The 13,855-nt window shown below is 37.2% G+C and overlaps 1 protein-coding gene across 5 annotated transcripts in view; it reads left to right on the top strand.

Moving 5' to 3' along the window:
- Positions 1-13,855, top strand: part of LOC145680381 (glycine receptor subunit alpha-2-like) — a 212,697-nt gene that overhangs the window by 161,403 nt on the left and 37,439 nt on the right. For all 5 annotated transcript variants that reach the window (XM_081750814.1, XM_081750813.1, XM_081750812.1 and 2 more), the window contains 3 exons: positions 1,074-1,294; positions 7,187-7,269; positions 10,549-10,662. In XM_081750814.1, coding sequence (XP_081606940.1) covers positions 1,074-1,294; positions 7,187-7,269; positions 10,549-10,662 — 418 coding nt within the window. The remainder of the gene's footprint in view (positions 1-1,073; positions 1,295-7,186; positions 7,270-10,548; positions 10,663-13,855) is intronic.

The following is a 13,855-nucleotide window of genomic DNA, read 5'->3' as shown; positions in this document are numbered from 1 at the left end:
TCTATCGAGCACCAACATTAAGTTTTGTTCTAAGGTACAAAAGAAGTGTCAAAGAAGCTCAGGAAATGACAAAAGTGCATGATGCATGATGATGAAGCCGTGCATGATGCTGCATCAATGCATGATGATGAAGCGGTGACATTAAAGACTGTTTACAAGTGGCAGGAACGATTCAAAAGTGGTAAGGAGTCGATTGAAAACGAGCAACGATCGAGACGTCCTTGGACGTCAAAAAAAAAACATGAAACCGTGCAAAAAGTGTCACAAACGATTTCTTCAAACAGGCAAATGCCTATTCTAGAGGGTACGCGGTGGCTCAGTGGTAGAGCGTTCATCTCCGGTGCTTGGAGTCCGTGGTTCGATCCCAGCTCGCGACGTGTGGACTTTGAGGTGGAGAAACGCCGTGCTCGTGGGTTTTCTCGGGGTTTTCTCCTGTTTCCTCCCACTTTCTTCATTCCACCATTTCACTCATTTCTCATTATCACCGTCTCCTTTAGCCTAACCAGCATAATCGTGGGACGTTAAACTTAAAGGTTTCATTTCATTTTCACTATTCTAGAGCTTTTGGAAGAATTAAGCGTCTCGTATAGTCCGTCACAAGCATTTTAACTGCCGATTAAATGGGCAAATGGCTTCCTTCTTCAATACAAAAATGAACCGTGTCATTCCTTGCTTTTGATCAGCGAGATTTTGGCAAAAAAATATTTCTGTCTGTTGACATCCGCTATGCTCTCCAGATATAGCACCATGTGACTACTGTCTCTTGCCAAAAATTTAAACCGTGCTTAAAGGAAAACATTTTGAGCCCATTCCTGAAATTGAGAGGGCCACGACAGAGCAACTGAACGCCCTTACAAAAGAAACCTTCCAGAATTGCTTCCAATCATGGGCCCATCGTTGGAATAAGTGTATTGTTAGCCAAGCATAGTACTTTGAAGGAGATTATGTCAAATTCGATGTAAGTTTATTACATTACTTTGTTTCCAATAAAATTATTTATCGTATTTTTTGATCATACCTCGTATGTTCATAAAGTGTATCATGTAATATTGAACTATTAAATTTATTTGTAGGATATCATTGCTGATATAGACTTTTATCAAATGTGGTATGACTACAGAATAGCGAGTCGGGAAACTGAGACTGTTGTGTTGCCTGAAAGTGACCAGAAAAAAATTTGGACTCCAACGCTTGCAATTGACAATGTCAAGAAATTAGAGATCGAAGAGCTGTTAAGAGATGGAAGACAAACGTATATTTATGGATCGACTGGCTATATTTATGAGAAAATAAGGTAAGGCATAGAACGCTGAATATTAGGAACGCCAATACGAGCAGAAAATTCCGTTTTGTGGAGTTTCCAGACATTAATTTTTTCATAAAAGGATTAAGTGATATGATATCTAAGTTGGCACTGTTGCGGATAGGTCTAGGGATTCCTCAATCCGAAATTCCGATTTTCAATATATTTAGTCTAATTGCAGAGGTAATTTTACAAATTTTAATATAGTTTTTCCTCATATTGGATTTGACTCTCCCCACCCACCCACGAAAAAGTTTGGACGCTACCCGAAAATAAATTCCTGCATACGTGCCTATGCACTGTAATAACAGGGCAGTCAAAATGTTCCCCGAATGTTGTGCAGTCCTTTATCATAGGCGCAAATCTGTCTTTAACATTGGTGGGGCGGATAAGATCGTTACCATATCTTATTTTTAAGCGATGTTCAAAATATTTATGAAGTTGAAAAACAATGTTGTGCAGGATCAGGGGAGCAGAGTTGTCTTCAACACTGGGAGGAGGGCAGATTTGAGGCTTATTCTGGGAGGGAGGGAGATGAGACTCATATTACGTCAGATGAATCTGCTTTCTGAGCTGAGCCTGTTGTTTACTATATATCAGGCAATGTAGATGAAGTAGTAGTACATAACAGTGCCGTGAACACATTCTGAAATCTGAATACTTACATATTTATAAATGGTATGTTTCTCCGTAGGCAAAAAACACATTTCAAATCGGATTATTGGGGTGGACAGTCCCCCTCCCCCAAGCTCCAAGATTGGAGGATATGTCCCCCTCATCCCCCGGGATTTGCACCAGTGCTCTTTATTATTACAATATAAGTACACAGTTACTTAATCGCCTTGAAAGTATGCAACTTTGCAACACACACAGTTGCTCCTCTGCTCCTGCCATTACTGGAAACACCGACGAAAGTCTTTTTTTTTTTATTTATTATCTCCTGAAGTTCAGACGCCACGTTTGGTTTCGATATCTTCTACAGTGGCAAAACGGGTACGTTTAAGGCCATTTTTTCCCTTAAAACATTGTGGTCTTAAACTGTTTTAAGACTGTCAAAGTCTCTGAAGCAGTTTCAGAAATTTGCAAAATGTACTTGATGTTTGGCCGTCGCTGGTCGAATTGCGACGTTGCGCCAACTAATCACCACGCACTCCTACCTCCAGCTACACTAGTTGTATATTCCGTGCTATGACCTGTTCACAAATTGTCAAATTCATAATTAGACACCCTAAGGACCAGGATTAGCAACCGTCCCGATTTTATCGGGACAGTACCGATTTCTGACTTATTTGTCCCGCGTCCCGACCGGACACTCGTCGGGACGCATACTGTCCCGATTTATCGATTTTCAGTTAATTCATATTTTACTGGGCCATTTCTATAAAGGAATAACTTATTCTTTTACACGCACAGATTTATCTATAGAATCAATTTGACAAATCTGTGTTTTGTTTTTATGTTAAATAAATTACAGTTGATTGGTTTGAATTTGTTGTATGATGAAAGCCAAAAAATAAGGCTTAATTTTAGTAATACTTTTTGTCAGTAATTCCTTAACAACGTTATGCATTTACTTGTGATAAAAAAATCTAAATAGTTTTCTTTCTCAACTTTGTTTATATTAAATAAATTGTAGTTGTTTTGGTTTGAATTTCTTGCGTAAATTGCTTATACCTAGTAATGAGCAGTGGGTGGGGAAACAAGGTGCCGCATTCATTCAGGTTCGTATTATTCAGCTGATTATTTACATTGTTTTTAACGACTCGACGTACGTGTAGTCGTCTCTGGGGAGGGGGGACATCCAACACCGATTGTACCGTCCCGATTTTTTCTTAAGAGAAGTTGGCAACCCTGCTAAGGACTGTGATTGTATCGCAAATGCGAAAACTACAACATTCCGGAAACTTTTGACTGCCCTGGTATATGGAATGTATAATACGATATAATCTTGAGATCATCCTCATATAAATTTGCTAATTTTTCTAATCAAGGAAAACGATTACATAAACTGAGGATGCCAAATTCGAAATTATGAATAATCCATTGACTTATTGAAGGGAAAAAGGTAAATGACATTTTTCTATTGTTAAAATTATAAGTTGCGTAATTAGCACCTGGGATATAACAGGTAAAATTGGGGATTTTTTTTTTTTTTCGAAAATGCGATTTTGTAAGGTTTCAAGTTGGGTCAGGAACGTATCCACGGGAGTTTGGAGGGCCGGGAACTCCTAAATTTTTGCTGGTGCCCCTAAAATTTTCAAGGTAAGCTTGAAAATGAACTATAATATGATTGGATCGCCACTAACTTCTACCGCCCCTCCTATATTTTTGGGCTTGTTACCGGCCTGGGTTAGGTATACTGTATTAAATAAAGCGAACGTGTTACATTCAAGGAAGCAGACAGCTCTCATATAATGTATTTAGATTATAGAGGAAATGGAGTACTTTTATGCTTGATTATCTCTCTATATAGCTGGAAAATAAAACAAAAATGATTTTAAAAATTACACTTCTATTTTCCGCTTGCAATTAAATTTCCAAGTATTGTGCGATTTCGACGTAATGTTGCCGAGTAGATAGGAACTTTTTTGTCCTTTCGGACATATTCGCAACAGGTCCGCTTAAAGTATCAATCCTGATCTCTTATTGTTTCTTAACTTCTAATCTATCTTGACAAAGCTAATAAAATTTTCAAGAATCTATAGAAATAGTCTATTTTGTTTCGGCACCCTAAGCGAATACTCCATATCACATTCCTTCATATTGTGTTGCCAATCCTACCGATTTGTTAGTGGACTTACTGAATTTTTAACTACTGATCTAGAGATGGGTGTTTTAAAAACTATTAATCTTCTGATAGTTACGCTAGCACGCAAGAAAAGAAAATACTCTTTTTTTTTTTTATCTGTTATAATCATTATGCAGTGATATGTAATAACCATATAATGACGCCAAATTTATGGAGCTTTTATTACGACATTGGCAATCCATTTCTAGGAAACTCTCCTAAATTTAGCTACTTTCAGAGCATTTACTGAAGAGTTGAGTAATATTTATTGCAGGAGCAATCCAACCCAACAGGTGACAGTCCCAAGCCCGGTTAAAAAAGAGAAGAGTTGACATAAGGAAAGGCATCCGGCCGTAAAAGTTACGACAAAATCATCATGATGGGACATCTAAATAAAGCTTTGAAAAATGCTAGGGTGTACTCCGTATGCAACGCCCAAAGACTTTACCTCATTTCTGTAAGAAATGGGCAAGCGCTACCGAGTCGTGAGTGGGTTCGGTTTAAAAAAAAAAAAACCTAGTCAATATGAGGGTAAGAGAGAGAGTGGGAACTTTTAATGTAAGAACGATGAATGAATGTAGAAGAAAGATTGCAGATCTCATGGAAGAAAGAAAGTCGGGAATCATATCACTAACACTGAAGTACAAGAAACAAGGTGAAAGGTACTAAGGCAAGAGAGTTAGACGATGGCCATAAGTTACTCTATAGTGAAGCAAATCAACAAGGAAGAAACGGCGTCGAGATTGTTGTTTCTAGTGATCTGAAGGACAGTGTAGTAGATGTGAATAGAAGAAGCGACAGACTCATGAGTATCAAGATATGCAGGAACGAAATGATCAATGTAGTGTACGCAAAAAGAGGAGCGTAAACGGTAGAAGAATTCTGCGGGGATTTGAACACGAACTTTGCAGCATTGCGATAGAGAAAAGAGTAACTGTTGGTAGTGACTTGAATTGCGGCTGAGTTTAATGCATCCCATCCACAGAGGGAAAACATCTTACACATTGCAATGTTCAAGTTGTTGAAAAAGTTCCATGAGACGGAATAGGTGAACGAGAAGGATCGATCTGGACACCCATGGACTGCTACTGCCAACGACAAGGCGACAGAAGTGTTGGCTGCTGTGAAAAGCCCAAAACGCAGTTCTCGTCGTGTGGCATCCATAACAGGAATCAGTCAGCGATCAGTGATATGGGTGCTGCTTGTGAAGAAGTGGCACCCACACAATCTGCAACTCCAGCAGCAGTTAACAAAGGATGATTCAGACAGGCGAGTGCAGTTTGCTGAATGGGCAACAGAAAGATGTGAGGAGGATTCCATGTTCCCACAGCGTGTTCTTTCAGTGATAAAACATTATTTTTCGTCCACAGAGAAGTCAATAAACAAAATCACAGATACTGGAGTGACACAAACACAGATTGGTATCAAGACAGGAAAGAGGTGAGTGAGGAAAGGTGATGGTGTGGTGTGGAATCTCGGAGACGCGCATTATTGGACCATACTTCATCCACGGCACCCTGACTGGTGAGAAATATCGGGATCTGATCGAGGATGATTTGTTCCTTGCTCTCTGAATGAGGACGGTGATTTTCCATCCTTTTTCCAGCAATGCAGAGCTCCACTTCACTATGCGTTATGTTCACGCCAATTGCCGGGACATTGGATAGGGCGACGGGGACCGATAGAGTGGCCACCACAATCTTACGCTGCTAGATTTCTTCCTCTAGGGCCATTTGAAGAACCTGGTTTATCAAGAACCCATCCGTGATATCCACCATCTGATGCAGCGAATTCTGTAGTATTGTGAAACCATCGAGCCGGACATGCGGTTGCGAGTCCATGCTGATCGACAGAGGTGAGTTGCAGTGTCTTACTCAAGAAGGACAGCACATAGAGCACATGCTGTAATGCTAAATTTTCACCCTTTATGACGCAATAACTTCTTAACCAATAAGGGTAGTTGAAAATAAACTGCACCACTGTTTCCCTGAGATCGAGCTCCATAGCAACCATGTTATGCAATATGGTCCACTACTCACCCGAAGAAAATATACCATACACCAAGTATGAACGCCAAGCCGTTCGTGTACTACAAGGTTGTTAACCGACTTATGCTTCACCCTGTATTGCCGAAATACACTGACGGCTTGCAGGCGACTATAACCACTTGACGACAATACAAAAATATAAAAACAGTGTAGATATAAATGCATTTTTCCATCTTAACAAATATAAACTCCCTGAGATATGTCCAACATTATTAAATGCGGTTACATCCTCAGTTCAATCATGAATATAAACCAGTTTCAGTCTAATATCCAATATGAATTCTTCAGATATTCATCAATATGTTCGTGAGCTAAAGAGCAAAGTTTAATTTCAACTCAAACATTACTTCAATATTTCAAAAAAGTATTTTTGAAATCAAGAAAATGGGCAGTCAACATGCAATCTAAGCAGCCGAGGTTCTTTTTATGCATACAGTACATTCTGAAAATTTTCATTGCATGATCTTCGTAGCATTTCATCAAAATATAATACGACAATTTAAAAAAAACATGGAAAACTAGAAATAAAAGTCTTTCCATTACATCATGGGCGGCAATTAGGGGGGCAAAGGGGGGCAGTTGCCCCCACTTTTTTTGAAGTAACCAATTAATGCATATAGTTTCATTTGGAAATGTAAAGTTTTTGTATGTATTACTGATTCATAGAAAAAATGGTGTCATATAATATTCGCCGTTGCGTGAGTACGTGATGGTTGTCCTCCCGCGGAGTTAAGAAAGCTGCAGAAATTGCGTTTTAATTGCCACGAAAAATAACCCCAAAATTAACCTATTGGAACACAAGAATTCCAGCATACTTTCACGTCTTACAAGGATTCAATATATTAATCAGTCGCTTTGAATTTTAAGATGTTCATGAGCAAATCTACTTGCGTTGCTCTTTTCAATTTACTTAATAAAATATGAAATACGATATACGGTATTTTAACCAAAAAAGAAAGATAGTATCCTATTATTTATACAACCTTCCGTCAAGTCTTGCCCTCCCGCCACTGCATTGCATCAATTAACTTTATTTTTTTGTTTCAGAGGAACTATATTTTTAACCTGTCCTTTTGAATTTGGGCTGTACCCAATGGACATTCAGAAGTGCAGATGGTTTCTTTATCCAGGTACGTGTGAGTTTATTACATTCATTTCAATATTTAATAGATAAGAATAGTGAATGCCAAATAAACGAGGGAAGACATTGCCTCGTGTTGGAAGGTGGTTACAAAAGCAGCTGTGTGACTACTGAAGTTGTGTGAAATATTATGTACACTCATGTCCAAAATGATTGTCGCATATCTATAACTGCCTTCTTGTGAAAATATAATTTGATAATGATTTTGCAGGGCACTTTTAATACTGACGCTGTGTGTATAATCGGGAAATATGTATTTGTGGTAAATTTCATGGGAAAAGAATTATAAATACGAAAATTAGAATGAGTAAAACAAAATATTGCTAAATGGACAAGAAAGTTTTGTTCTTGTTTTATTGTTCTTATTTATTTGCTCTTTTGATATGAAATTTTCCACATACAAGTCTTTGCCGATTATACACCTACTAACATTGTAAGAAATATGGGGCGAATTTGTTATCAAATTATATTTCTACAACAACATATTTATAGACATGCGCCAATAATTTTGGACATGAGTATACGTAGGCGGTTTGCTATGTTCGTGCAAACTCAAGTAGATGTAAATATGTGATTGCTATCATAATAAACTTTTTTTGTATAAAAAATAGACAAAGATAATTTAATTTTCTTTGTGTATGTAAGGGTGTATAAAAAGAAGAAATAGCAGAGCATTACAGATGCTAATAAGCTTCCACATGAATGCAATTGCAAGGGGTTACAGTACGAGACAGGTGCTGCGTAGAAACGCGAAACTTGCACCACTGAGGCAGTAGAATACATTGTCTCTGCTAGTAAAGTAGTCGTGTTGTGTGAAGTCTAATGGCGCCGAAAGTGAATCAATTGTAAGAAGACATTATGGCGCATTCTGATACACATTTCAGTGACTACAGCGTAATCAAACACTTCCAAGAACACTCAAGGGCAGAAAACAGGCCAGCGTGTGTCCACACCCTTTTCTTAATACAACCGCTGCTTATAAATGCCACTACCACTACTGTTTTAAAGTATATGTAGAATATGCTTTGTTAGGATCAGTTTTATAATTCATTACACTGACCTATGAAAAGACATCATACTTCTTGTCGGGAGTTTGAATAAAATGAGGTAGCCTTTGACAATTTTGGTATAATGATTAAAATATGAAGGCATATTGTACCTCACATGTTAGGATGTTTTTAGTATTATTATTATTATTTCATTGAACAAAAATGCACATTTGTTAATACTAAAATGTTTCAAAAAAAATACCGGCCTTTGTCAAAACTGCATCTAACGGACATGTGTCTTTCATACTTAATTCATAGGAATGATCAGAATACTATGTAACACAGTAGAATACAAGATGAGGTAATGCAATATAAAATATGTAGACCTTAGTCACTCAATGTCATTCCCCCTTGTAATAAATATTGCGTCCCAGAGACTGTCTCCTATGTTTTGAAACCACATATTCTCTTAGTTGATCAACAATAGTCTGCCATCATCGCTTGGTTCCACTTTTCTTGATAGAGGCATTTGCTCCGCTTGATGTATTTATGGTAGTTTTCCCTGTATTCATCATTAAAATCACCAAGACAGACAGAAAAATCCAAATGATTATATAGAAAACGAACTCTGGTGCTCATATTTCTTTCTGACTTGTGAAAAACTCTCAAAATTCTATGTGCTTTCTACAATGTTCTTGAAATCAGTGTAATTCCTGTTTCTCAGGAAACTGTCCGTCGTACTTCTAAATCCTGTCATGTCAGTATATCTTCTTCTGCTGTCAGAATTTCAAAAAATAAGCATCTTTCATTAGTGTCTTTGTTTGAGGACGTAGAAAGATGTGTTTCTTTATCTACCACAGATAAAAATGATAATCTTGAACATAGCTATGTATTCAAAGCAGTTTATGGCTTTCTTCAGTGTCTTAATAAATTGTTCCATAAGGCTAACCCTAACATGTAGGGATGGAAGAGAACCCTTGTCACGATTTACTAAACTATCCCTTCTGACTTCCTTTCCACCGTAATTTAAAACAGCTTGGACAGGCCGTTCTCTTTTAAACCTATGTTCAAATCAGGCAATCTATGTCCCACTCGCGTAATTGAATGCACTATTCTACCAAATTTTGAAAGCAATAAAATTGAAACATGTTAGGAATCAACTACAAAAATGATTACCCCTCCTTGATAGTCTAGTAGCTATTGCATGTACTTCTGGTTGACGTGGCCTTTAGTTCGATTTTCGGTGGAAGAGAATAAGAAATCCGCTTATTATGATGGTTCAGATGTATCGTATAGCCTTGATGCTAAAATGAACGCCAAACTTCAACCAACAAACAATAAAATGATTTGGCTTTACTTATTTTCGTCTAAAATCCCAAACCATGGCTGGAAAACTAGTATTATCTATCTAAAACTAATATCTTAATAGTACGAATGATCAATCTTAAGAGTATGAATTATCTGTCTTAAGGTAAGAATATGAACTGTATACGATACTAAAGTCATAAGTAATGACAACTATTTTTTTTTCTTTCGAATGGGGCACAACAGGGCAGATCAAAATAACATGGAAAACTTATGCCATGGGTAGTCGAATGCTCTTACCAGAGAAATACTGGATGAAGGCAGTATTTTGGGGGAACAAGCAAAACACAGTCAAGCAGATAACATTGATTTATAATGGTATGAGCAAAGGTTATACAAAACTATTTACAGGCGCTTTACAATAGTACACAGTTCAGTCTCGCAAGTTACCCGGATGTTTAGCAATCGAATTAGTCTTCAAGTTGTGTATCGTATCGAAAAAAGCCGAGCGGCAGATCGGCATTAGACACTCTGTCACGTTTGAAAACAGCTATCCACCTCGTCATTATTCGATAGGATAGGGTACGCGCACCTCGTGCTTTCCGTAACTCTTGTGGTATTCCCATGTATTCCTGCCACTGAGAAATGCTACTTGCACATACGCATGTTGTTCACTCTTCATAACCTCCATTTCGAACCACTGTCACTCACCTACGCGTGCTCAGACATGCAGCTCCATTCACACATACCATCTTGTGGGTTCACTCGACATTACATACCATAAGCTTTCCAACGTGTATCTTTGAACTGTCCTGTTATGCCTCATTCGAAAGAAAAAAAATAGTTATTACTTATGGCTTAACACTCGTATCTTAGTACTATGCATTATATATCTAAAAGTATGAAGTATCTATCTTAAGAGTATGGAATTTCTTAAATAATTATACTTTATTTATCTTCGTGTCTTTTTCTAGTTGGAAGAGATAGTATCTACGTTCGTGTATTCTGGTATTATGGACTTGATACATATCCAAGAACATATAAAATTCCAAAATATAAACTTATGTACAACGTCAGCAACATAGGAGGTAAGTCCAAAGCACGCATATTTTTCTACGCAAAATGGCTTCTTTTTAAAGACTTAAATTAGATTTCCATTAGTATACTGAAATATGTTTGAAAAAAGTTCCTATTAGTATAGGAAAACTTCGATATTAATAGTGACAACACTGTGTGAAACTGAAACGGTGGTTTTCCCTTACAACACATATTAAGTACAGCAGCGTCAGATTTTGCTGGGGGGGGGGGGGAGAGGGAAGATGAACCTTAGATATCAGTAGACTTTCAGCTGTATATTGGTATATTATTATCTTATGGATTAAAATGTATATAAATGTCAAATTCGGGGGTTCAATTGACCCCCTGGAGCCCCAAATAACAACCCTGGTTAGCAGTGGCGGCGGTTGGATGTTAAAAGTGGAGGGGCAAGACATGATCTCAATATTTGTATATCAATGTTAGTTTTCCTGGTTGCTTCTAACATTTTGTTTGACGAAAGGTTGTATAACTATTAGGATACTGTCTTTTCCAGTTAAAATACCATATATCATGTTTCATATTTTATTAAGTAAATTGGCAAGAGCAACGCAAGTAGATACTAGGCCTTTGTACTCTTAAACAACGAAGGTGTAAGAAGAGATTTGATTCCTTGCTCAAGAACATCTTAAAATTCTGTCTGGAAAATTGTGTGATCAGATTAGGGGCCAATTTAATAACAAATTTGCAAAACAAATAAACAAAAAAATAATATTAATTTAATAGTAATGAAAAATGAGGCTTGTTTTTCAAAAGTAACATTGAAACCGGGGATTAATGAACAATTATATTTTTAATTCCACACATGCTATTAAATGTATGTTATTACTCTTAGAAAGATAATAAATACTAGAAGCATATGCTGCGACATTTAAAGAAATAGTTTTGCAGCTTCCCGAAGCATGTTCGCTTCCATTAAGTACAATTTTCACTTTCTTGTAATACATTAAAACTCAACAATACAGAATCACTCCGGTTATACAACATAATCCTAAAATTTAGAATTATGTTGAATTCACTAAATTTAATTGTATATACAAAATTGTATATGTACATCCCTAAACTACTGCAAGCATTGCCGCGCCTTTGACGTGGGAAACCCGGGTTTGATTCCTGACGGGAGCTCATGTGGTTCGTATTCCACGTTAATCAGTAGGTCCTCGTTTCATATAGCCTCACTGCTGAACGGGATGTTAAACTCAAAAAAAAATCAAATCAAAATAATCCTTGCTATTAGAAAGATGAAAAGACATTTTTAGAACTTTCGATTTTTATGCAATTAAAGAATAAATTGTGAAGGACTTTTTTTTTTTTTTTTTTTTAAACGAAATGTTATCTCAATTAGTACCAAAGCGGCTGACTAGCATCTTGAGCCCTTGTAAGAAGAATGAAAGTACACTCGAATTGTGGCGCTCCAATAGATTAATTTTTGGGCCATTTTTCGTGGCAATTAAAACGCAATTCCTGTAGCTTTCTTAACTGAATGGGAAGACAACCAATACGTACTCACGGGACGGCAAATATTTTATGGCACAATTTTTATTCTATGAACCATTAATACATACAAAAACTTTATATTTCCAAATGAGACTATATACATTAATGGGTCATTTCAAACAAGTGGGGGGCAACTGCCCCCCTTTGCCCCCCCTAATCGCCGCCCATGCTGGTTAGAGTGATACCTAATCTATCTCACACGAATCCTATTTTCTTTATTTTACATCTACAACTTTAAAACAATGCTTATAGACAATGCATTTCACGAATAACTTTTTCTAGCGACTTTTCACCCAAAATTGGAGTCATTTCACCTCTCGTTTAGCGACCTTTTGTGTCAACATTTTGACAACACTGCTTGTAAGTTGGTAGTCTAAAATTTACGACCGCGATGTTAAGAATTGAATGTGTCCTGCAAAATTTACTGTTTACTTTTGAAACAATCACGATTCTTTCTGCATAACCCTCCCATTAGTGTAAGTACGTATCGCAATCTTTGGCCATTTTTGCGCGAGGGAACCGGAAAATGCTCTGCCATCCAGTATACTCTACAAACTTAAGCCCCTGTAATTATGTATGTGTGTGTAGGAGTATCCATAGATGGGTTTTAGGGTGCTGGATGCGCCCATGATAATATTTGGGAAAACACACTTTTACCTGAAAATGCTAAAAAAAAAAAAAAAAAAAAAAAAAAAAAAAAAATTAAAGTGGAGAATGATAACTTTAACTGGAAGTAAAATACATTTCCGAGGCCGAATGGTAAATTCGTGGAAGTATGATAAATTTGGGGTACATCCAACCCCTTGGGGGATGAGTATCTCTGTGTGTGAGGGATGTAGAGTGTGCGTGGCTGTAGAGGAAGTGTGGAGGGTGTGTTTCTGTGTAATTTCATTTTCCAGATGAACTAAGTAGCCACTTTGTGTCATTCTTCATTCTCAACTGGTGATTTTTGAAATGTTTCAAAGATTATCAAGGTGATAGGTCACTCCGTTCTAACTGTACAATTGAATAGGCACTGCTACAGGTGAATCATAATATCCACATCTCTTGACCTCCGTGCAGCTGCCCTCCTCCCATACGAGCACTAATGATCTCTTCTAGTGCAATTGTTAGTGTTTCTTAGAGCACCAACTCCTATGGTCATGTTAGTGCTTCATGGAGATTTTTGAAATTCAGAAGTAATAATGACCACTTATGGTGAAATTGTTGGTGCTTCGTTAGTGCTTCTTAGTGCTCCAACTCCCAATATTAGCGTCCTCTAGAATCACTAACGTTGACTATCGATTGCACTTGATTTCATCGTTAGTGCTTTTGGGAGGTCTAACGTGAAATCAGCACCCTCCAACGTTTTTAGCTTCTAGCGTCTATACTATCTAAGCGCTAATGTTGAGAATTGATGCAATTAGAAACACTAACAATTACTTTGTAAGTGGTCATTGTTACTTTTGAATTTCACGGGAATTTGACGCAATGGAAAAAAACCTGAAGAATTAATATTGCAAGTTGCTACTCCAAGAAGCGCTAAGAAAACACTAACAATTGCATTAAAAGAGATCATTAGTGCTTTTCAATTTGGCAGGAATTTGACCCAATGAAAAATAGCCACATGTTTCTTATGAGAGTTTTGTAACATATAATTGGCCACATCTACACTAACAGTGAAGCACTAACGAAATTATTAGTGTTTTC

The sequence above is a fragment of the Thermobia domestica genome, chromosome 3 (genome assembly GCF_964235325.1).
Source record: "Thermobia domestica chromosome 3, izTheDome1.hap1.1, whole genome shotgun sequence".
Classification (NCBI taxonomy): domain Eukaryota; kingdom Metazoa; phylum Arthropoda; class Insecta; order Zygentoma; family Lepismatidae; genus Thermobia; species Thermobia domestica.
This window is presented reverse-complemented; position numbering and strand designations above follow the sequence as displayed.